Source organism: Falco peregrinus, chromosome 6 (assembly GCF_023634155.1).
Source record: "Falco peregrinus isolate bFalPer1 chromosome 6, bFalPer1.pri, whole genome shotgun sequence".
In the NCBI taxonomy this organism is placed as follows: domain Eukaryota; kingdom Metazoa; phylum Chordata; class Aves; order Falconiformes; family Falconidae; genus Falco; species Falco peregrinus.
Genome location: NC_073726.1, coordinates 77507440 through 77532556, shown reverse-complemented (window position 1 = coordinate 77532556; position 25117 = coordinate 77507440). Strand labels below are relative to the sequence as shown.

General features: G+C 40.6%; 1 protein-coding gene across 4 annotated transcripts in view; it reads left to right on the top strand.

The window, feature by feature from the left end:
* SCUBE1 (signal peptide, CUB domain and EGF like domain containing 1) overlaps nucleotides 1-25117 on the top strand; it is a 216020-nt gene that overhangs the window by 175394 nt on the left and 15509 nt on the right. For 2 of the 4 annotated variants that reach the window (XM_055808524.1, XM_055808522.1), the window contains 8 exons: nucleotides 5990-6106; nucleotides 10616-10738; nucleotides 14080-14199; nucleotides 15777-15869; nucleotides 17411-17527; nucleotides 19914-20051; nucleotides 21094-21297; nucleotides 22750-22911. In XM_055808524.1, the coding sequence (XP_055664499.1) occupies nucleotides 5990-6106; nucleotides 10616-10738; nucleotides 14080-14199; nucleotides 15777-15869; nucleotides 17411-17527; nucleotides 19914-20051; nucleotides 21094-21297; nucleotides 22750-22911 (1074 nt within the window). Of the gene's footprint in view, nucleotides 1-5989; nucleotides 6107-10615; nucleotides 10739-14079; nucleotides 14200-15776; nucleotides 15870-17410; nucleotides 17528-19892; nucleotides 20052-21093; nucleotides 21298-22749; nucleotides 22912-25117 lie in introns of all 4 variants that reach the window. The other 2 variants (XM_055808523.1, XM_055808521.1) reach the window with 1 other exon arrangement.

Below are 25117 nucleotides of genomic sequence, written 5' to 3'. Positions count from 1 at the left end.
TAAACCAAGGGTGTTCGTGAGATGAACAAAATAAAACCATGTATTATGGACTTTGCATTAGGAGAATGTGGCCACGTTAAGAGACAACCCCACTGCAGAAGTGGCTTTGCTGTGTGCAGTGCGATGGGACACCTGGGCCATCACTTCCAGCCTGGGGGTCAAACATTACTAACGCACGAATCTGAAAACCCCCAGATTCCTTGCCGTGTATGTTCTTCACAGAATCCTGTTGTGGGCAGCAGTTATGTGATACATATAAATCTTTTCTGCCACAATGAAGGAACACCTAAGCTAACTGGGGGGCTTGGGAGTATGTGGAGTCATGACTGTGATAGTGTCGAAGTGTTACGGTAATATGGTGACCATTTTTGACTGAAGTGATCTACCAGCATTCAGGGTGTTACGAGTCTTCTCTGATTCCTTCCACTGATGAAGGAATTGATAGTAGAGATAGATATTTCCATTTCTTTTCATTTTAATTTCTACGCAAAAAGTATTTTATTTCTATTTGAAACAGTATATTTAAATTTATTGTATATATTTTGCATATATGTAGTGATCTAGTGTGTACTTTGTGTCTTGCCTCACTGAACACAGACAAACCAAATATAAGATGTGTTCTGCTTACAGTGTCCAGAATCATTACAGCGTACGCTCTATCCCAAATCCCTGTTAGAGCTTTTATTGATTGTCTTTGCCCCTCCTGTCTTGTTCTCTTTAGCACAAATAGCACCATGAAATAACAATGGTCTCCCTTTGCCATCTTTATTTTCAGTTGACATGAAAAATACTCCAAGCAGCAAGATCAAACTCTTACTCAGTCATCATATGTGCCTGTGTTTTGGAAAGAGGCTCCCAGCTTCAAAAATTAACCTAGTTGCTTATTGTATGTCTTGGAGAAAAGCTGTTGTGATGACCATTAGTTTTCTCTAACCAATTTATTCACTTGTTATTAACAGTAACATATTAAGGAAAAAGGAGTAGGGGAAATCCTTATTCTTCAAGTAATTTTTTTATGTGAGATTGGGCAAACTGGGCATTGAATTGTTCAGTTCTATAACCACAATGCCCAATCACACGTGTACTTCTGTGCAAGTGACTTTTGCATGTTACATTCTGCCAGGGAGCCACAGCAGTTTCTCCATCAGTTTGCAGTCCTCAAAACATCTCTAAATCCAGCGCTATTCACCAGCCTCACCTGTATATGTTTAGTGTTGAGCAGCTCGCTTGCAATGCCAATGCTTTTAGGAAATGTCCTTCATTACACTTTAATTTCCTGATCATTGATGTCTTTTAATTAATCTAAAATTCAGAGAAGAAAGCCATGACAATCAAGAGTACAGGGGACTGCATCTGAGGACTGGAAACAGAGTACAGAAAGGAGCCTTTCACTTCAGAGCTCTGGTAGGAATCCAGCTCAGTTTCAGATTTAGCAAAAATCATTACTGTGTGATGGCTTCTTGGTGTCCTGCACTCTACATCCACAAATGAGTCAGAGTCCACATCACACAAACCACCAGAACAATTGGTGCTACTGTAATTGGGAGCCTACTGGCAGCATCAGTGGAAAGGGCAGGGACTTGAATGAACATGGAAAATGAGCTGCTTTGAGACACATCTGTGTGAGGAAACGTAGAAGAAATTTAATCAGTGGTAGCTCCCTTCTGGAGATAGGTGGAAGACTTTACTTTCTAGTACTGACAATCTGACACCTACTAACAAACGTTATGTTCAAGAAAAATAAAGATCATTATGGGATCCTTTAATGTGTGAAAGCATGAACTAAAAAAAAAAAGCTAAGTATGATAGAAAAATCAACAACAAAATCTAAATGCTGACTTGAAATAATAGGAACAGAGCCAAACAAATATTATCAAGCGTGACCACTGCTGGCAACAATTGCTTCCCTCAAAAACACAGGGAAATCCTGCTCTTCTATTGAACAATCTCTTCAAGTTGAGCCCCTTTTAGGTAAAAATAAAGGAGCGCATCCGCTGTTCAGACATTCTCTTCAGAGATGAGAACGTGGATTGGTAGAAAACATGTTGGACTTCATTCAGCCTGTGATGATGCCTTGATATCACAGAAACAACAACTGGAAGGAGAGCTGTCAGAGCACAGGACACCATAAAGAGAGTGCTTTTAGAGGAGGCTGGGACTGCCACTGGGCATTTGAATCGGTGGTGGAGGTTGGAAGGGACCTCTGGAGGTCACCTGCTCCAGCCCCTGAACTTGGCACTTGCACTGGATCATCTGCTCTGAAGTTGGGAGGTCCTCATCTTCGAATTTATATGGTACCATTAGTAATCCTAAAAAACCTGCCTCTGCCAGGATACTAATTGTGTACTACCGGAGATTAATTTAGCCCCATAATTCCTGTAAGCTTCAAACAGTTAAGCTGTGAAGACGTCTCTTAACATGCTGAAATGACACAATTGCACGTGCTGATTGCAGTGGTCAATGTGATACAAATTTTTGACGAAGTGAAAGTAAAAGGAATGTCTTTGATGTCAAATAAGTGCATTAGCAAATCTGAAATGTTCTGAGACAGCTTGGACTATTTGTGAATTCATGCCAAATTCAACTAAAAATAGAGTAGAAACGTGAACCTCAAGTTGAAGTTTTCCACTGCAGTTCCTCAAACCAAAACATTTTGACTTTTCATGTTAAAACGGTTCAGAAACTTAACTTAAATAACTTTAAATCATTTTAAGAGCAATGAGAACCAGAAAGTTAATTTCTCAGTATTTGTTTTTTTGCGGGGGAGGGGGGAAATTCAGAGCAACCCAATACAAAGATGTGTGTGTGTTTGAGTGTGTACGTGCATTTGCAGGGGGGAAGGCAGGGTTGACCACAAAACTGAAAGAGAAATTAGTTGTTCTGTTCCCTACCTGTAACCTGCCACATCTCTGATTTTGTATTTTCGGGCTTCTCTTCAGTAGATAATGCTACCAGATTATGTAGTGTTGTCGGTGCAGAAGAGATGAGATTTAGCTAGCTGCATTTGTTCCCAGTTGTGTGGTAAGCAGGATTTAACACCCAGGGCTCTGAAGGTGAGACCATGTGTAACGCCCTGCTCCTCAGTCTCTTATGAGTTATACCTGTATCGTGAAGGTGGTGGGAAATAAGCACATCCTTTCAGGGAAAATACAGAGAAGTATTGTGGAACATCACCAAGGTGTGAGGCCTAGGTTCAAAGTTTCTGGGAACCAGGGAATAACAGCACACAGGGCACAGATTTCAGAGTATAAGTAAGTAAGTAAGTAAGTAAGTAAGTAAATAAATAAATAAATAAATAAATAAATAAATAAATAAATAAATAAGTAGATAAATAAGAGGATTGCAGCATCCTGTATCACACCACCGGTTTCTTTTACCCAGGGCACAGATTTCAGAGTACAAATAAATAAATAAGTAAATAAATAAATAAATAAGCAAGAGGATTGCAGCATCCTGTATCATCACACCACTGGTTTCTTTTACCCAGGGCACAGATTTCAGAGTACAAATAAATAAATAAATAAATAAGCAAGAGGATTTCAGCATCCTGTATCACACCACCGGTTTCTTTTAGTGAAGAGTATGTGGTGCATATTTTTCCCTTTTCTATCACCAGTGCTGAATTCCTCAGGGGACTGGTGATTCTGCAGACAGGGCGCTGTGGAAAGCTTGGTCCCCTGGGCAGTGCCTAGCCCTTCCACCAGCGAGGGGGAGAGGGGGCCGAGGGGTTTGGTGTTCGAGCAAGGAAAAATCTGCACAGAGGCTTTCCCTGTTCGGTCAGCCAAAGCAAGATGCTGAATTCAGCAGAGGTTGAATTTATGAGAACGGCAGCAGGAGGTGGGATGAGGGGTTTAAATGGTGAAAAAGCTTTTAATAGCAGTCTTTATATTATAATAAAACTGTTTGTTTCAGCATCTCTGCCAGCCAGCGTAAGCAATATAAGTTTATGAGTAGCTGATATTTCGTGTAATGGCAATGCATTTGTCCATCCTGAGTGCCTGTTACTTGGCAAGCAGATGACAGGTCATATTATTAGGCAGACTGTTATTTCCACAGGCAAAGAGGGATATGCGTCCTTCTTAATGTGAAGAAAAACCTGTAAAGGCCTAAGCCATAGTATGTAACAACACAGAGCAGCATGTGTGAAAGCAATGAGTAAACCCCACTGACTAAACTAGTACAGGTTAAGATCACTGTTGAGAAATATGAAATTATTTGTGAAAAAACCTTCTGAGGTAGGTCAGAGGCCAGAAAATGAACTGCTTTTGTAAATTTCCTGCAATACCATACAGTGAGCAAGGTTACACATGAATGAAACCATGCTGTATGATTTGGCTTCTTATGTATTAAAAATCCTTTAAAACTATAACTGCAGTGTTCATTCCCAAATTATTTTTTTAATGTATTTATTTAGAGAAAACTGAAACAGTTTGCCATTTATGTGTATTCAAAAGCCGCATATTTCCAAGACTATAAAGGAAACCTTAAAAAGAAATTACTTTCAGGACACAAATAATGATATTTTAAAATGCATGGGAAAATATGCATTAAAAATTTAATAGATGTAAAAAAGATAAAATCTTGTTTGTCCTTTTTTTGCTACTTGACCGTAACAAGTGATTGTCATGCACACGTAAAACTGGATAGCATGGATTTTTGTTCATGTGTTTAATTTTGTTATGCATTTGCCTGAACAGTTGCTTTCCACATTGTGATTTCTCTTTCATCGGAATGTTTTGAAACATTTTAAATTGGAAATAATATAAAATATAGATGTTTACAGCATTCTAAATTTGTGCATAAATGCTCACAGATACTGTGTTTGTGGACACATACACAAAATCTTAATTTTATAGTTCTTGAAGTTAACTATTTGCATTTATAATAGCAGGATGAGTCCTAGAATGTTTCATTAAATATCAAAACTTTATAAATATTACTTGGATGTAGGAATTGGGTAGCATACCCTTAAGTACTGGTGAGTTTTCAAGTTTTTTCAAGCACCCACAGCTTTCTAAGCATGTACTATTTATACCTTGGGAATATAGGAGGAAGTAGATTTGTTGAAATTACAACTCTCAAATAATGCCATTGTATTAATATCTCTGACTTTTAACAGAAATTTAATCTCTGAAGAGGATTTTAAAAAAACAGTTGTTTGAGGATAAAATTCACTTAAAAGTGTCGATATTTTGCACACACTGCTATTTAAGGTACCTTTAATGTAACAGTTTTCAGCAAGTCCATTCTGTCATGCCTGCTGTCAAATAAACCTTTGTATCACCCTGCTCAGCAAAACCTTTGTACTCTTTGAAGCAATGTGCTGTTAATTGCTTTCTTCATAGGCTGCTGGATGGAAGAGCCTATGTAAATAAGGAGTTCACATTAGTGAGCAGTGATACTTGGAGCTGCCCGGCTTTTTTTAAGGGGAAGAGGTCAAATTTTCTTGCATTAGGTAGAATGTGGACTTTGGACTAAGATGTCCTGTGTCCATCCCTGATTCCGCCTTACTCTCGGGCAGTAGTTTGGTTACCCCCATGCAGCTGTGCAACAGTCTGTGCAGTCTTGCAAGTCTGTGAGCGACTCCCTGTCCTGGTGTGTAAGATGTCAGAGGAATGGTCAGTGAAAGAGGGAATTACTTGATTGAACCCAAAACCTTTTTCCTTTGTGCCGCTAACCTCCCAAAACCTGAATACCCCCGCAGCCCTGCTGGGTAAATATGATCAGAAGTTAAAGGTTGCCATCTAATGGTGAACATATGTAATACAGTCTTCATGGGTTTTCTTAAATTCTTTCTTACCTTTCTTCATGTACCTGCAAGTCCGTCCTTTATAAGGCACCAGAGGAATGAGAATGATATTTCATTCAGATCTTACCGGGGATGATACCTGATATTTGATCAGTAACAAGATGTTGCAACAGCATGTGAAATTCCAGCCATTCAGTTTAACTGAATTCTAATATCATAATGCTTTTTCTGTGAATTCAGATATAGATGAGTGTTCCTTCGAAAGGACCTGTGATCACACCTGCATCAACTACCCTGGAAGCTTTGAATGTCTCTGCCATAAAGGCTACACCTTGTACGGACTGACGCACTGTGGAGGTTTGGAAATAGAGTTTTGCTTATCTGTTTGTTTGCTTGCTTTGTGAACTGTTTATTGAGGCCCACGTTCTTTAGCTGAAAATTTTAGAATAGAAGATAATAAACCAATAAAGTTAAAATAAAGGTAAAACAGCATGAGCTATTTTTGACCAAAATTTCAGCATCTCAAATTTACTGAAGCATTCCCAGGAGAATAGCATAAATAAAAAACAGTGTCCTGGCATTTTTTGATGGTGGTACATAGCAGCCTCAGTATAGGGAAGAAGCCTGCAGCTGTGACACTTGCATCCACAGCTGCATGGATGCAGCCGTTCTTCCACAGCCGTTCCAAAGCAGCCTCACAGCTGAGGTTCATTGCACTGTACAGGGCAAGCTTCCTTACAGAGTTTACAAGTGCAGAGTACCAATCAGTACTTCCATGGGAGTGAGGTTAGTCACAATTGTATTTACAGAAGGAAGGCTTCTGTGTGATGGGCAGCAAAGAGAACAGGAGAAGGATGTCAGTTTTAGAAAGTTTGCAAATTTTGGCTCTACTGATATTTGTCCTTACCAGTCTGCAACACAGACTGCCTGTGAAACTCATAACAGAGGGCTGTGGGGTACTTGCTTCCCATCTTCTGTGGATCTACTTCAGCTCTTCAGCCTTTCTGCATAACTGGAAAGAATTGGTGCTGTAATGTTTGTTATCCAGGAGAGGGATATTTTTAAAGTGCATTGTAGGGCAGTATTACCACAGTGACCAAATTAGAGGTTCAAGTTCAACTTCATCAAGGCAGGAGAATTTCAGAGCAGTCAAATCCAGTATTTGCCAAGGGTATCACAGTATGAGACTGCCTGCTACTGGCCTGGCTAACGCCCCCAGGAATCACTGTGTTCTCCTGCCTGAACGTTTAATAAGTAGGGTAGATTTTGATTGTGTTCAGAACACTGGTCAAAGGACAGCAAAGGGAGTTTTTGAGGGATTTGTTTAAGTGTATCAGTCTGAATTATCCTTTTAACCAATCAGGTCAGCGTTACACAAGCAAAAGTGAAAAGAGAAAATTATAATATAACCTGAAAGCCCTGAATCTAAATAACTTGTTAGAAAATACTGATGCAAAAGAAACTCTCCATGCTATTTTTAAATGTAAGACTAAATGGATTTGTCTGGTTAAAAGATGGTTAATAGTAAATTATTTAATTATTCAAGATGCTAACTAAGTAAACCTTGCATCATACTGTAAACAAAGCCCTCACTTTAAATCCACAAAAGTCATGTATTCAGGCCAGCCTCTGACCTGAGTCGGACTTAGCCCAAGGAAAGCATGCTGGAGGAATTGCTGAGAATAGCATTTGGCCCTAATGGTTCTTATTTTGTGGAACAAGCATTGCGGTACATCTTATATGCAAGAGTTACCCTCTATGTATTCCTAAGTAAATCATGCTACAGAGTGAGCCAAAAAGGTGCAGCTAAAGGCTTATGTTTTTCCCACTCCCATGTGGTTCAGTTTGTGCCATGCAAACTGATACAACAGAAACAGATGCTAACTCCTCGCTTCTGTCCGAGTGCTGAGCTCACCTGGTTTTGTAGGGTTAAAGTGAGACACTGCTAATGATATCACTGCCTGGCTTCTCCTTGGGAGAAAGGTGTAGGAGGTGTATTCTGGTGTCCCTTGTATAGAGCAGCATAAGTAACAAATTAATTCACTGTATAGTAGAGGCAAGCAGAAAGAGAAATAGGAGTCTGTCTGAGGAAAGAATTTGGAAAAAATATTCCACTTGAGGGCAGATCTGAAAGAAAAATTAGTCTGAAAGTTTGGAGGACCTATGCTGTGTGGGGTGTGGAGAGACTGATCTTCAGTTTCACTGTTAATTCCTTAATGACTTAATGTATGTGTCAGTTTAGGGAAAGCCTCAAAGTTTGGTGTTCAGCCTCAGTCTTTAAATATTTTTTAGCATCAGTCCAGCTTCATCTTTTAAATAAGACTGAAATAGGACCAAAACTCTAACTGGAAATACTCAGTGCTGAGCCTTGGGCAGAAATATAACCAGATCCAAACCTCCTGCATTAATCCGTAATGGGCAGGTCCAGAGCCACAGCTCTGAACCCAGACTGGTCCAGGCCTATCATTAGTTTTAGTCAGCCCCTGGAGAGTGATGTTTACAGTGGAACAAATAACTTATCCTGGCTGCCATCCGTGTGGCACTGAGCAGAAGTCAAAACTAGGGAGAAGTAATGAGAACCTTCAAAAAGATTTGGTGTAAGCTTGCCTGTTAGAAAGCTTTCTCTCCATCTTGCTGCCCTAGAGGGGAGGGAATAAACCATGTGGGAGTGTCCGTGTTCTGGGCCTTCCATGCTGAGGGGCAACCCTTGTTGTTCTGTCTGGGATCCTTTTCATGGCATCTCTTGTAATAACAGTCATGTGTCATAAGCGAATCTTATAGGACAGTGCTAGCACTTACCCCACCTGTTTATGTAAAGTCCTGCTTGCAGTACATATTGGCTCGTTCAGTGACCTTAGGGAAGTTGGTAGAACTTGCTGAACCATTTAATGCCTTTGGGAATTCAGCTGCTTCTTCAGGAGCTTGGTTCTGGGCTGAGGTACTTAACATCGAGAGCTCGGGTTCGAACAGCTCAGCCAGAGCTCGGTGGCAGGAGCACTGTGGACTAAATGTGTGTTTCAAAGTATGGGTTCACAAGTAGGTCCCACTCAGCGTAAGCCTGACCACTATGTACAAAATTTTCCAGAAAGTTTTTTTCTGGAACTATCTGTTTCTACTTGAATAGTTTGTCCGATTTCGGAAGTGCTGACCTTCACAAGTCCTGAGTCTGATCCAAAAACCATAACGTTGTCTAGAAACATGCCTGTCATATTAGGGTGTCTTCCTCTGTTTCTTTTATGCATGTACTCCATGTTTTCTGCATTTTTGCTTAACCACACAGGCTAAAATCTTGCATCAGAAAAAGAAAGTTGTTTCTGCACTCCAGCAGCTGCCCCAGTAAATACTCCCATGTTCCCATCAAATGTCCCAAGATGCCAGAGGAAAACTTCGCTAATACATGCGGGGCTGTGTATGTTAACCAGTACAGGGTCTAAGCGTGTGCTTGAGCCCAGTCCCTCATCAGTCCCACCTCCGACCTGCACCTCACCCCCTGGCTTCAGATGGGATCACTGGGCTTCAACACTGGGCAGAACTGGCCTGAACTCCAACTGTGTTCCTGCAAACCCCATGGATTCCCACAGTGCCAGGCACACAGCAATCAGAACTCAAGCCTGGCCTCAGGCATGGTTTGGAAAGGCAGTTAGACGCAGCCTGTGAGCATTTATGGCCAGACCTCCCTTAGAAACACGTTGACAATTTTCCCCCTACAGTTACATTCTGAGGCCTGTTGTTAAGCCAGCAATTCAGAACATCTCATGTTGATTTGGTGCCATTCTGGCTCATTTGACCAGAATGTCAAATGGGCAACCTTTGTGCCTCGTTAAGTCCATTGCAGTAACGCTACTGTTCAGCAAGCAGATGGGTAGCTGCATTCACAGGGCAGAAACCACTTGTTGTTGAGGTTAGTGCAGTGCCTAAAATAACAGGGCTGTGGTTCATGACAAGGGCTTTTATGTTATGGCCATACTAGTAAATTAGAGAGTCTGGAGCAGCAATGTGCAACTGATGGCTCAGATACCACATGACAGTTTTGGCCTGTGCCATCTAGTGTCCCAAGTGTGCCTGCATGTGATCCAGAGGTGAGTACATGGCAGCACAACTCCTGTTGAGCATGATGGATAAACATCCTTCCTAGCAGTGGGAGGAGAGGAGAGGAGAGATCGGCCATGTCGGCACAAGTGTATAAATGCTGATTGCATGAACTAAAAGCATAAACTCATATTGACTAAAAACTTTTCCAGTGTATCAAAAGCTGAAAGATTTCATGTGGAATATCAGTGATAACATATCTGGTAATTACTTTGCCTTCTTGCAAGCTTTTACCTTTCATTTTTATTTGGGGAGTAGCAAACTAAGTAAACTACACTTCAGCTTCTAGGTTCCTATCAAATATATAGTTTCCTCCTCCATCTGAATCATTTCTAAAAGCAAACTCTGTGAATAACTATGGAGAATTTATCTCCCTGTTATGCAAAAGTGATCTAATCTCACAGATGTTTTATGCCTTTGACATTTTTCCATATAATGCAATATTCATTATTGTCCAGATGCTACAGAGACTTTCGAGCATGTTTTGTATCTTGTAAGTACTTCCAAGAATTTCAGTGTAACTAGGCCTGGCACGTAAATTGTATCATATGCATAAATCCTTGAAAGAGTAGGAGCTATACATGTGTCTAAGGACAAAGCCATGCAATATGCACTAAAATTGTTTGACATGAGTATTTTCTGCATTTATACATGTTTATATAAACTTACATATAAAAGTTATAGTGGGAACAGGTATCCTTATGCGCATAATATTTTAATGCACAGTATATATGTATACATATGGTTAATACTTTTCTCAACTTTAATTACATTCAGATATTGATGAATGCAGCATCAGCAATGGTAGCTGTGACTATGGGTGTCTTAATACAATGGGGAGCTATGAGTGTGTCTGTCCACCTGGAAAGAAACTGCACTGGAATAAAAAGGACTGCATTGGTAAGTGCGGGAGGCTGACTCAGAGGTGACTGTGGTAATGCTCCTGTTCTCCAGGAGTGGAAAATCCTGTGGATTTGTCTGAGGGATGCTGCATTTTCACAATATAGATCCTGAAATTCATTTTATAAACTCAGATAATACCTGATCCTATGGGGGTCCATGGGCTAGGATATAACTGCAGGTAGATAAGAGAATGGGCAATACATTGGATTTTATTGGTGTTGATTTTTTTTTTATTTTACAAGTCCATTCACACAAATCTAAGTCATCTTATTTTATGTATTTTATACTTTTGTCCTAAATTTGTCCTTTGTCCACCTCTATGACTTCAGTTATAACTCTGTTTCCCTCTAAGAGTACCTGTTTACAGGTAGGGCATGGTATTGAGGTTAATATCTATATTCACAGCACCATGCCCCAAAGGTATCCTGCTTAATACAAAATACTGACACTAGCTGTGCCAAAGGTATTAATTGCAATGAGCTCAAATCCTGAACCCACTAAAATTACAGCACTTGCTGGTAGTGCCACTTATGTTGTGGCAGATCTGAATTTCTGTATCCTTTAAACAGACGACTTTTTTTCTGGAGTTTTATTTGAAGCACAGAAAATCTTGACCTGAATGGCTACAGCTATTCAAACTATTTTCTGTGAAGTTTTAGTTCCATTTTCACGTTTTTAATGGGAATAGCACAACTTAGGTCTTTCATAGTCAAATTTAGGTTGTGAGGTTTTGTTTGTTTGTTGATTTTTTTTAACCATGAATAACATCTGGGGCCAATGCCTAATACCTAACTGGGAACAAGACAGAACAAGACAGGGTGGGAGCTTACGTGGGAATCTCTGTACATACTGATGGAAAGCACTGTAGTCTGGGCTGGAGACCACCGCACTGGCCTCTTGTATGATCATGCAATCGTGGCATTTTCTCCCTTGGATACAGCAGTATGGAAAGCACTATGTAAACAGGGTGGGGTGGGGTGGTGGGCAAGTATCTCAAGTTGGGTTTCAGCCTTTGCCACTGACTTTCTTCCTAACTACAACCAAGCACTTTGTTCTTCGCTTACCTTTACATATATTACCTTCCCTACTATATAGAGAACTAAGTACGGTAGGAATAAGAAATTTTACCTTTGTTTATTTAGTTATCCGCTGGGTCTCCCTTGCAATGTACCCATTAGTCCTCTGAAAAGGAGTTTGTAAACTAACAGCAGGGACTAAAATTTGTTGAGGTCTAGTACGCAGACCACAGATGGTTAGTGCTGTATTCCCTCTCAACCTACTGAGAATTCTGTCCCTACGTTAGGAGGCTGTATTGAAAATATTTTCCTAGTTTAAAATTTCTCTTCGTTATTTGTAATATTCAGTTGGGAGACGGAAAATAGAACACCCTTCTCTATTGATACACACCGTTTTATTTGATGAATTTAGTGAGGCTTAAAATGAGTGTCATCTCCCTGCTGATCACCTGCCTTTATTACCAACATTGTTTAGAGGAAACTGCATTCTATATTGTTATAAAAGCACAACAAAAAGAGGGAGAATGATATTTTGTGATCCTGAATGCCACATGATTTGGAGACATTTGCAATTACAAAATCCTCTTTTGCTCAACAATGACACTTTGCACTTATGTTGTCTTCTCAGTCCAAAGAAATAGTTTCTTTAAAAACATCACCAAAGCAACATAAAAGACCTTAGGAGGGAGGTAAGTGGAGGATGATTGTTCCCATATTTGAGATGTGAACATCAGGCGTGTTTAAGGGACTTTTATATATTTATATTTAAACAGCAGTTAGGCCAGGAACATGAACCAGCTGGTGGCTGCTGGGACCCATCCTCTGCACTCAAGCCAAGGCTCATTCCAGCTACCACATTTGAATTGCCCTGTTTCATACCAGCTTTACTAGGCTCTTCCCAAACCCTAGTGGACCCAGACCAGTCTGGCTGCTGCAGCTCTGATCTCCCCCCTACCTTGAAGTGGTTTAGTGGTGAGCTGACAGGTAGGGAAAATGACATTTGCAGTAGTACAATCAGCCATGAGCAAAACAAGAGTCCGCCAAGCCCATCCCGTAAGGTGAGCACGCTTGGAAGAAGCAGCAAGGAACAGCTGGCAAAAAAGCATATATATACTGAACAGGCATTTTACGGGGCTGAAGCAAGAACTGCTCTGCAGACACCTGGCTGAGATTTAACCAGCTGATGCCATGTGAAATACCCGCTTGAAGAGGCTGAATCTCTGGGGGAAAGGAGGGAGCGGTGATGCTGCCTCAGCGCAGGTAGTGGTGGCACCTGTCAGCTGCAGCCAAGAATGAACCTCGTTGTTTGTGTGAAGAAAGATGTACTTGAGTAACACTTCGGTCCCAAGAGATGTCAAATTAAAATAAATGCAGGATTGTAATTATCAGTGGCATATCATCATCTCAGGGCGAAGCACAGAGACTGGTCCAACAATTCCTAATAACCTTATGTAGTTTCAGCTAAAACACAAACGATCCCTTACCCAAATATGAAGACCAGCTTGTGAGACCTGCAAGATACTTGTCTTCATCCTGCCGTGAAGCCAAGTGGAGAAGCTGGGTACTTCCATCCACGAGCTGCAACGTGCCTCGCGCGGTGGGCGCTGATGAGAAATGGCTGATGCCTGTGTGTGTCACTGTCCCTTTAGCATTGCCTGGGGCGTTTCAGCAGTGGCTGAAAGGACCGGTGGGACTATCCATCTCTATCCCAGCATGTCCTGCCTTACCCCTGCCTGGCTGGCAAGTTTTCTACTTCCAGAAGCTACAACATGGAGCTACAATTAAAAAGTCTGCGAGAGTCAGAGTGAGAAGTGAAAAATAGCATTTTAGGGGTCACCCAAATAAATAGATCTTTGTGAGGGTGGTTCCTGCACGTCGTGTGACAGTTGGCCTGTTCAACCAGAGCACTGTGCTTCCAAAAGGGGGGACAGGGCACCTCAGGTCATCAGCATTACCTGTTGCTTCTGAGATGAACATGTGCACACAGAATTGTGCTCCTAATTAGAGACACACCTGCTTTCCAGAGTGCAGATTTGGACATGAACAGTCTCAAAGTGGAGGATAGGAAGGAAAGACTGAGCTAGAGTTTACATCTAAAAATGTGAAAGAGTTTCATTTTCAAGTCCAAGCTCAAGACCCAGATCCAGGTATTTTCTCCCTAATGTGTGCTTATTTCAGAAATGCCTAGGCCTGTGATTTTGCTTGGTTGCCACTTCTACCTCTCCTCACCACTGCGTGCAAGCAGATGCACAAGGTTTGGGTTCGGCAGTGTCTGACTTCTTTTTTTTCATTTCTCTCTTTTGGGTTTTTTCCCCTCCTCAGAGACCGTGAAATGTCTCCCGAATGCCAAACCAGCTCCCAAGGCTCAGCTGGTGTGTAGCAAGACAGGAGGCATAGAGAGCTGCTTCCTCTCATGCCCATCCAATACTCTTTTTGTTCCAGGTTTGTACAAAGTATTTGTCCTCCTAAGTCTAGAATGTAACTTGATGATTTTCTTCTGTTAATGTATTCATGATGCTTGCATTTAGTTTTTGTTACGGACAACTGTAAGTGAGCAAAAACATCATTATAAATCAAATTCGGCCAGACATGCACATCATTAAATACAAGAACTGATTCTCAGTTACATTAGGGGTTTGGCCCTTCATTGTTTAATTTGAGGTGTCATTTGCGAGGGTGGGGAAATTCTAACAAAACCTGAGAGAAACATTTACCTTAACCAGGAGAGTGCAAAAGAAAAATATTAATATATTGAATTGCTACATCAAAAGTGAGAGAAAAAATGAACAGTTGATTTCAGTGAATTCCTGCTGATTTTTAGTACCATCTTTTGCAAGTTGAGTGCAGTCCCCTGTGCCTATTCAGGCATCAGCTTCAAATGATGGACTCTGCATTGTGGCCTAAAATACCCTGTAATTGTGTAATTGAGCAGGAGAAGAGACGAATCCCAAAGTGGAGGGTCCCCCTGAGGGGAGAGCGGCCAGGCAAGCACAGTCTGAGGCAGGGATGGGCAAGGACGGGTGGGACACACTGAGAAATGTGGTGCTGTGGCTGCCACAGCACATGATGGAGCTCCCACACCAGCCAGGGTATCATCAAACTTCCATCAGCTCAGCCAGGGGCACTGTGGAGCAAAGCAACAGCTTAAACCTGTCTTACTGTCTCATACAAAATGGATACAACTAAATCTGTCTCTAAAGGCTGTATGGCAAAAAGGATCTCTCAGTGTTAATTTTTTCAGTTGCTGGGGTTTAATAAATTTTGATGGTAATAGTTCAGCAGAGCGTTATTATTAGAAACAGACATTTCACAGAACACACCCTTTATTGTATCATTTGCTACATGTAATTTTCCATCTACACAGTTTTGCAGGGCAGGTGGGGCAGGGGGATCGCTATTGCTTTTTCATACATGTTCTGGTTCTGACACGATTATTTTCCACAAGAATCTCTCTACTTTTCATGTTAGTCCTGGCATTACATGCAGTAGAGCTGTTCACACTTTATTTTCAGTTTAGCACTGGAACTGTGCATTTATCTAATTTGTATGCAACAATCCACAGTTTTATCTGTGCAATATGTAAAACCTGTTATGGTTCTAAGTATGTTATTTTTTGTTTCTGCCAATAAATCCTGTCAGAATCCGAAGCTAAAATTATTATGAAAGTAAGTTTTTTTAAAAAACTGTAGAGATGATCAATGTGCAAGGGCTCTGCTGTGGAAAAACACAAAATATTCTCTGCTTGTGCACCATGGAATTATTTACAGCTAACCTCATGCCACATTGTTTATAAAATGTAACATTTCAGTGCTGGAAGAAACAAAACTTATAGTCAACACTGTGAAGCAGTAGCCTTTGGCAAACTATTTCAGCTGTTTAAAATCCAGGTTCAGCACTGAAAACCCCTCCTTATTTAGCACTTGGTTCAAGCACTGAACATCAATGCAGGGGGTGCCAAGGGGAGCAGATGCTTTGTGAGGCTGTTGCCACATGTGCTGATTCTGCATTCTGCCCCGCAGATTCGGAGAACAGCTACACGCTGAGCTGTGGCGTCCCCGTCCAGCAAGGCAAAGCTCAGCAGAAACGCAACGCGACGCTGCCCAGCTGCGCAGGTAGGTGCCCGCCTGCTCACCCGGGCCTTGGTGTCTCGGAGGTGGGTGATGGAGGTCCCCCAGGCCATTCATGAGCTGCAAGGTGTACAGCTCTTGAGTTACACAGGGTCAGAATTAAGGTAGCCTGCGTTTCATCGTGCACCTACTCGCTTTTCTGAAGCCTCTCCTTGAGGGCTGGAGCATGCTCAGTGGCCGTCCAGTGTGGTGTTGCCTTGGTAGGTCTGTACAGGAGTGGTGGAGGTTTGAGATATATTCAGTAAGGACAAACGTCTACTTCCCAGAGTCCACCAAGGCAATAGCAAGCATATCAGAATGGCATTTCTTCCCAGGCTTGGAAGTGACCCAGAGGGGGCCTGTCAGTAACACAAGAAAGAGCAGAAGGCTACGGTGGGTCCCATTCCCCACCTGCAAAGTCCCTCCTTAGGAGCACAGACCCTTCTACCGGGGATTCCCGATAAAAAGGTTATGATACTTTTATGAGCACGTACTGTGTGTCATTCATCCTGTTCTCAGGAATAGCTGAATTATTTTTGCAGAAAGATTTCAAACTGCATCTTTAAGCTGATAGCCTCGAAAAAAGTTCAGCTCAAAATCGTTGAAATCTAGCAAAATCAGAAGCAGCTGAAACAGCATCCAGCAGTGGGAAGTGTCAGCCCACCTCATGTATCATTGCCTGCTGTACTTCTCTCCAACTTGCCAGCTCTCTAGCCACGTATCTGCTCTATTTGGAATGCTTTGGGAGATAAGCTGTGGAGTGAGGTGACACAGCAGCAGATGTGTCTGCCTGTGGCACCGGGGCAGGCTACCTCCATAGTCCTGCTGTGGCAAAGCCATCCCAAAGAAAAAGGGACCCACACTGTGGCACCTACCAACAACCGCGCCGCACCTGGTGGGCATCCCGCGGCAGCTGGCAGGTGATGGGCCAGGCCCAGCCTTTTCCACCATGGACTTTGTGAGGAACCCAGCCAGCAGCTACATTTCCTAAGCAGTGCTTGGCTGTGTAACAGCATCTAAAGTCACAAGGTGTAACTGGCTTGGATTTAAATCTGGAGAATAAAGCTTCCAAGCCATAGACCGCAGGCAAATAAAGACGCTTCCTTTGGATGGTTTTCAACTGCCCACAGCATAGCTTCACTGAATTAATCTTATTCCTGGTTGGCATTAGCAAGAGCAGAGCTACAGCCAAGTAACATGGGAAGTCATAGACAGAGACTCAGAAAAAAATATAAGAATTAACCTTTTTCGTAGTAAGAGACACATTCACCCAATTTCCACCAAGATGTGCCGGCCTGCTGGAGGGGAAGCATATGTGCAGAGCATGTGCAATACTAGCAAATACATTGAACTTCATGGCCTCAAAAGTAAGTGCTTATGTGAACAAATAAACTTATCGAAATGGATCCTTTTGTACAAGGTATATAACTCTTGGGCTATCTCTTTTCTATGTCAGAAGAAGACTTTTGAGTCTGTTTTTAAAAATAAGTTTCAGACTTCTTTTCATGTGCATGCCAAATGATAGCTTTTTTACTTTACATCAACAGATTCATTAGCTCCTCCAATCAAGCAGAAAGCTCGTTTTAAAATTAAAGATGCAAAGTGCCATTTACGGCCTCGCAGCAAAGAAAAAACAAAAGATTCTGGGAAGCAAGCTGTTTTAGGTATGTGGTTTCTTCTAACATGTAAACAGCATTCTAATTTTTTGTTCGTTTGCTTCCTTGTTTGCATATTTTGTTTTCACACTGCAGACAGGAAAAAAAAAAGTAATGGTTTTCATATTTGGATCTGAATTTAAGTTCAGGCCAAGGTTCATACTCGAGCTGAACAGTGCCTTGGGTTTGGATCTAACGGTGCTGAAATGTCACCGGTTGCTTTGAAAAATCTTTGCTCAAAGAGTTTGGAATTAAGCTGATTCTTTTTCTGGCATTGGAAATACGCTGAGACAAAAAGCTGTGACCAATGTAAAGTTACATGAAACAATGTCAGCTTGGTTTGGTTTAATTTTCCCAAATGAGGTTTATAAAAAAAACCAAAAGCTATTATTTATTTGCTTTTGCTGGCTTAGTATTCCATTGCAGCACCACAGACAATCACTAAGAGGGAAACTTGTAACCAAAATCTGATGTTACACAGCCTTAGATCTTTTGTGATGCTGGAGTGAGCAGTTATGATGTTAGAAAAAATATTTAGAACGTTTAGACATAATTACCAAAAATCTGAAATTAATAAAAGTTTGTGTCAGACTGAATCAAAGTAATCAAATGTTTTTAAAACTCACTGTGACTAGATATGTGGTTTTATTATTTTTAGTTTTGACCATCACTTTCAAAGTTGAACAAAAAAGAGATCTTAAAAGTTATATGTATTTAACAGGTCTTCATGACATTTATTTCTTGTTCTCTATCCCCTTGATACCATGACAGGGACATGTAAAGAGTATTTGGGTGTTACTGCTGTGCATTTCCACAGCTTAAAAGATTTGGAGCTCATTTAAATTTAATATTAACTCCAGATTTTCTAGATTTTAATACACAGTATTGACTGAGTAATTGCAACAGCTCGTATTGTTGCTTAAAGCAAATTAGCAGCTTACAGCAAATGTCTGCTGGTGATATATTCTCTGTTGTGAATCTGTCTTACCACCACTTTTGCTAGCAAGTGAGGAGTCATATATGAGCCCTGAACAGAGAGTAAAAATAGCTATCCTAAGAAAATGCTAATGGTTTAAAGATTTTATTTTTAAAATTTAGACTCAAGTTTTATCTTTACCCTCAATCTAGACATTTATCTCTCTAATTTTCCAAGTATTGGCTTAAAACAAATCTCAGTTATCAACATGCTTACCTTGTCCTTATGTATTGTCTTATTTCAATAAGATGTGATCATCAGACTCATTTTTGGAGTCATAGAAGTTGATTTTTTTGGTCCATACAGTCACCATAGGAATGTTTTTCTTGGATGCATTTCCTTGTCCTTTGCTTGCTTTACTTTGTGCTTATGTCATCTGAAATTCTGGGTCTAACCATAAGAATATATCACACAATCACACACTTGCAATGAAATCCTTCTGGTGGCTTGAGTGCTAGAAATTTCTCCCTGACCTGGAAGGTCCATCACCTATTACAAAAAGGGTGTTTTTCACATAGATTTCTTTATATAGGAGGAGGATGCTTATGTGATTGTGTCCCAGCTGATTGTGGCCTTTCTCCTCACTTGTTACACATAATTGACAAGGGCATTCAGTTCCTATCAGGCTCCTGATAGGATGAGAAGAAATGGCCTCAAATTGTACCAGGGGAGGTTTAGATTGGACATTAGGAAAAATTTCTTCACCGAAAGGGTTGTCAGGCATTGGAACAGGCTGCCCAGGGAGGTGGTTGAGTCACCATCCCTGGAGGTATTTATAAGATGTGTAGATGTGGTGCTTAGGGACATGGTTTAGTGGTGGACTTGGTAGTGTTAGGTTAACAGGCTTGATGATGTTAAGGGTCTTTTCCAACCTAAATGATTCCATGATTTCCCCTCAGATAAAGCCTTACAATATATTTTCGTGACCTCCCAATGAAAGGCTTTTAAAACCTTTGATATCTGGTGATTGTCATTGTTGAAAGAGATGGCATACATGCTGTTAGTTTCTAGAGGCCCAGGCCTGCCACTCTCATGAACTGACGAAAATTTACTCTTTTGCTTTGTTTAACCATCAAATGACTGTATGTAGTATTGCTAATCTTAACTAATTTCTGTAAAGACCTTTCCAATCCTTTTGCAGAAAAAAAGACAAGCAATTATAGGCATTAGAGGTACCACTGTGCAGCTGAGCATCACCACACTATATTTGCCTCCTGCATTGAGTAGCAAAATGAACAAACCCAAAACTGCATGGAGAAGGTGTCTAACAGTGCATGTTAGAACGTTATGAAGCCTGTCGCTGCACTCATGATAACCCAGCTGAGATACCGCTTATTAGCCTGTCATGTGCTACTCTGCTACTTGATTTCTTTTCTGTGTTGCTTCTCTTATATAAAGGAGGTCAATTCCCTTGTACAGACAACTGCCAGGTGACCTTTGTGAATCTCAAGTGTGATTCCTCCAAGAAAAAACGCAGAGGCCGCAAGTCACCATCGAAAGAAGTATCCCATATCACTGCAGAGTTTGAAGTAGAGATGAAGTCAGAAGAAGTTTCAGGTTTGTGAAAGATCTGTCTGTGGAAAGAAATCAGAATTCGGTTCCTCAGTATGTTGTTAGCATCTTGTTGATGCTGTTTCATCAAGCTGCCACGCAAACCTTTTAGCACAAGCCTCATTCAACAGCCTTTCTAAACTCAAAGTTTCAGAGATTTAATTGAAAAGAATCAGGTATGAAATTAAGCCAAAGGAACAAAGATTGAACCTGCAGCAAAATTCCTTCAAAGCGTCAAGTTATGTCATTTAATTTAGTCTGATTTCTTTAAACAGCAGAAGTGTTAATTGATGAACAGAGAATGTAAGGATTAGGTAGAAATCTTGCAGCAATAACAATTAAAATATCCTTGAAAACGTAAGCTGCTGAAACTTCAGGCTGAGAATCAAACATTTTTTTCACACATTTGGAAAATCCATGTTTTCGTAACAAACTTCAGGAAGAAAAAGAATTGCTCTAAGTTATTCATGAGATGGAACATTATGCTATAAAATCCAGCCGAAGAAAACGTGGACTGAATTGTATAAACATGTCAGTCCTCAAAGACAGGCTTCTTAACCCTGAGGGGTACCTCACTAGCCAAGCGATCCTAACAGTAATCATGCCAGAAAGCACCTTTCTTTGTGTCATTCAGGTATTTTTTGGTCAGGAAAGTGGGAAGAATTTAACTCATAATCAACTGAGTTAAAGCACGGGCAGAGAAAATTCAGAATCATTAGTGGTGGCAGACTGAACACGTAACTGGAAGTACATCACATGGGATTGATGCTTTCTGCAGCCCTCTCCCTGTGCACTCGGTATAACCAGATTTCTTAACGCTAGAGATTTCAGCACCCAGTGTGCACTTACAGGCTGTGAAACTCAGTTTGATGGTCCTCAGTGTATTGTCTTGTCCCTTTAAAAGGCCTGATTTTGAATACAGTGAGCTGCTTCTACAATTTATGTGAAGACAGTGAAGCAAACAGAGGTGTAGTGTGATGCAGGCTAAGCACCTCTTTTTAAACATGAATCTCAATTGCTTCTAGTTTTGTTATCATTTCCCATCTAGACACCTGTAACATTGACTGTGTTCGGAAAAGGATGGAGCAGAAGCTGCAAACTGCAATCAAAACATTGAGGAAATCTATTAATAAACAGCAATTTTACATTCAGTTTTCTGGGACAGAATATGAAGTGGCTCAGAAGCCAGCTAAAGCTACTGAAGGGCACGAAGCTTGCAGTACAGGGCAAGTGCTGCAGGATGGAAAATGCGGTAAGTCCCAACAACTCTGTTCAGCCATGTCCCCCAAAACAAGCGATCCAAAATTAACTTCTCCCTAGTGAGCCAGGGAGGAAATCTATGAGATAATAGGTGATTTAGATCAATATTACTTGGCGTATGTGTATGGACCACTGATGGTTTGAAAGACTTCAAAGGGAGTTCATTAAATGATTGCAGGAGAACAGAAGCATATGTATACATACATTCCCATGCCGTCAGCTGGTATGTATCAAGGCCTGCCACAAGGCAATGTTGGCAATTAGTTCCCAGTTGCTCCCAGCATCTTATGAAAACATAATTACAATTCTGTAAAACCATACTATGGTGTTTGCCTAGGTGCTGTGTATTTAGTTTTATATTGCCTCTCTCATTCTCACCACCAAATAATCCATGACCCATGGATATACTTGTATTTAATATTCAAGAGGCCCAATAAAAAAAAAGAATATACAGAAATCTATTTTATCTTTATGCAAAATACCTAATTTCTTTAAGCCTTTTCCCAGGCTCCAGTGCTTTACTAGGGGCAAATGCTAGCACAAAAAAATGCTAGCACAAAAATATCACAAAAAAAAAAAAGATGCTAGCACAAAATTATGGCAGTTCTTAGCACTGCAAGCTTTCTAATCACTCGGAGTCATCTTTTCAAAATCAGAGTATCTATTTTTACAGCTTCTTTTAGACACCAAGTGATTTACAAGCAAAAAGAAATAGTTAAGTGCAGATCTGATAAGTGCCTCTAGTGAGTTGTTTCAGAGGTGGTTTTCATCATGTAAGAACAGTGATTCAGAAATTGTATTGAAAGACTGTTGCTATTAGTGTCTAGAAACCCATGCATTTTAACTACTTATATACAGCAGAGAAAAACGTTTAATGCAGTTATGCGCGCTGTTGCAGCAAGAAGAGCATACGTATTCATACCAGTATTGAAAACACCTTCCAGTTGGGATATTTGAGTATCAAGAGACATACAATATTACATGGGGTACACTGCTCTCAGAGAAATCTCTAGAACTGATCTCAGGAGACAGACTTTTTGTAGTTGTCTGCTATAAAACCAACACGTAAACGCACCAAATGTAAACTAAAAATTCACATCACTTCCGATAGGTTATGCACCACTGTTCTAATTAAACTGCAATATAATGTTTTAAGACTGCATCAGCTTTATTAACAGTGTATGTCTGATAGACACTTCAGCGCAGTACAATGCCTTTAATAGCTTAAACAATAGAAGGACCTGGCTCTGATGTGAATTGACCTAGACCACAGTGGAGATGGGCCTGTTTACATTGGCTGGGGATCCTGGACTAACATATGCAAAACATCTGCCACTATAATACTGGGCCCAAAGAGATCCATCTTCTCTAAATGTTTGATATAAAGGCAAATAATGTGATCAAAATGAAAGTCCTTATGTAGATTCCCCTTTTCTTTTCTCAGTTACCTGCAGCACGGGCACCTTTTATAGCGGAGAACATAATCAGTGCGTTCCTTGCTCACCAGGAACATACCAAGACACAGAAGGTCAACTTACCTGTGAGCCTTGCCCAAGTAACGATGGACAGGGAGTAGCAGGCGCCCGGAATGTGTCAGAATGTGGAGGCAAGTTTAATTTGATTATAAAAAGGATTAAGTGTTGCCACACAGCCTGTGAGGCATGGAGGCTAAAAGAGGGGAGAGCCTTCCACGCTTCTGTCTTGTAAAGGTAACAGAAGAAATCTCTATGCGCTTACAAGCAATACATAAAATGTTTTGGCTTGTTCCATCCACTGACATTGCTGACAAGAAGATGGGACCTGCTACAGCAATGTGAGTCATGGTATGGAAATGAGCAAGCCAAGCAAAGCACTGCGCTTCAAGTCAGGTATGGAATCTGGTCATACCTTGACTTGTAAGGACTCATCAGGTATGTTGTGAGCCAAAGGGATGGATTACTTCGGACTGGTATTGGTGAGTCTAATGAACCCGCTGATGTAATGTTTTGCATGAGGTGCGGTTTACCTGGTCTAAACAGCAGCAATCATAATTTTGAGATAGTTCTGCTGCAGGGATCTGTAACCTGGACTCAGAGCTAATGACTGCAAGTTTCAAGGCTGCTTGAATTCACTGTAGCTTTTGGCAAGTGGTGTAGCATCTTCTGATTCAACTTGATGATATATAAATTAGATTATAATGATGATAATACCTGGTTTCAGAAAAGAGCTGTGATGTGTAACCTGATTGAGATAAGGTTTTAAGACACAACTGTTCATTATTTATCTCGCTTCATTACAGATGAGCGAAATATAGTTTATAGCAGGTACAGTATTTGACTTTGAAAGAAGTATGTCCTATCTGCTATGCAAGTTCTAACTTCAAAACTCATTCATGTAATTTACATTAATGCTTTCTTCAGGGATATCTAGAATGAACACACAATGAATGTCACTTAAGAAACTGCTTCTTTTTCCCCATCCACTGAATAAAAAATAACTCTAGTATCTCCAATCCAAACATATGGTAGATTTTGCCGATTTACTGTATAAAGGATCTATCACTGGAAAATTCTCAAAATGCCTGTGCATCTTTGTTATGTTGATTTGTATTTATCCAAAATCCAACAAGAATAGATTATGAAAATAAAATCTGAGTTTATAAAGGTTGACTATAGCATACTGACCAAAGCAGCACAACAGCTACAGGAGAAAGACTTTTGTTTCAAGCTTGCATTTGAATTATTCCTCTGCACAACACTAAAAAGAAAGCATTCTGATTATTTTTGCAGAGTGGATGTGTCTCAAAATGTTTGTTGTCAGATCCCAACAGTCTCCCCTTTTCTCTTTCTCTGAAAGTGGCAAAAGAGAATATGTTTTGGACTTCATAAACTTCCCTGTCAAAGATTTTATCAAAATCAGTATGTCTTTGTAAAATGTGTCGGCATATGTGATGAAACAGTGTGTTTTGATGAAGACAGATTTTGTTAGAAATGTGCTTAACACCTGTATGTAATCAATATTATTTTTGCATCATACCTTCTGGAGCAGTAATGCCTGTGTAGTAACAAATAAGCCATGACTGAAATCCTCACCCCTACAGGTGAGGCACCTACAACAACTACATAGGAGATTTTAAGTGCCTATTGTGTAGAACTCTGTTGTAGCTGCAAGTGAATAACATGCTGTGATACTTATTTTACATGTGATCCATGTAGGTACAAGGCCAAAACACAATTAGAAAACCTAGTCGTTTGGGGAATTTCTCAGGGAAATTGCCTCAGATCTGTTTTGTTAGCAATTTCAACACAGAAGGAAAGAAGGGAGCAAGTTTGCTTCTTCTTATATACAGGTGAGGACTGAAACGTATTAGTGTTGAAAGCATCAGGTATTTAGCAGTATTAAAACCCAACTGTACCTCTTCTTTAAAAGGATGACTGTAAGCCATGCTTCACAAGTACTTGATTTTCATACTAAAATCCAGATCCAAATCCACTCCTCATTAACTGCCTTCATGCTGAAGTCCAGTGACCAACTGGACCAGACCAGGTGGGTCAGTTTTGCCACAAAAACAATAGCAGAGTTGTCTTCAAATCAGTAATATCCTAATATTGCTCAGAGGTCTGTGTCACAACAGCCAGCTTGTACAGTCATATTCCAGCCAGGTGGGATGGAAGCACAACTGAATCTCAGAGATCCTGGTTCCACAGGTGTCGATAGGGGTTTGACTTTTTTGAGGGCAGAACTTGAACGTTGCTTTCACACAGGAGCTCTAGTTCATCCTAAGTGCCAAGATATTGGATGCCCCAAACATTTCCCAGCAAATGTCAGGGTTC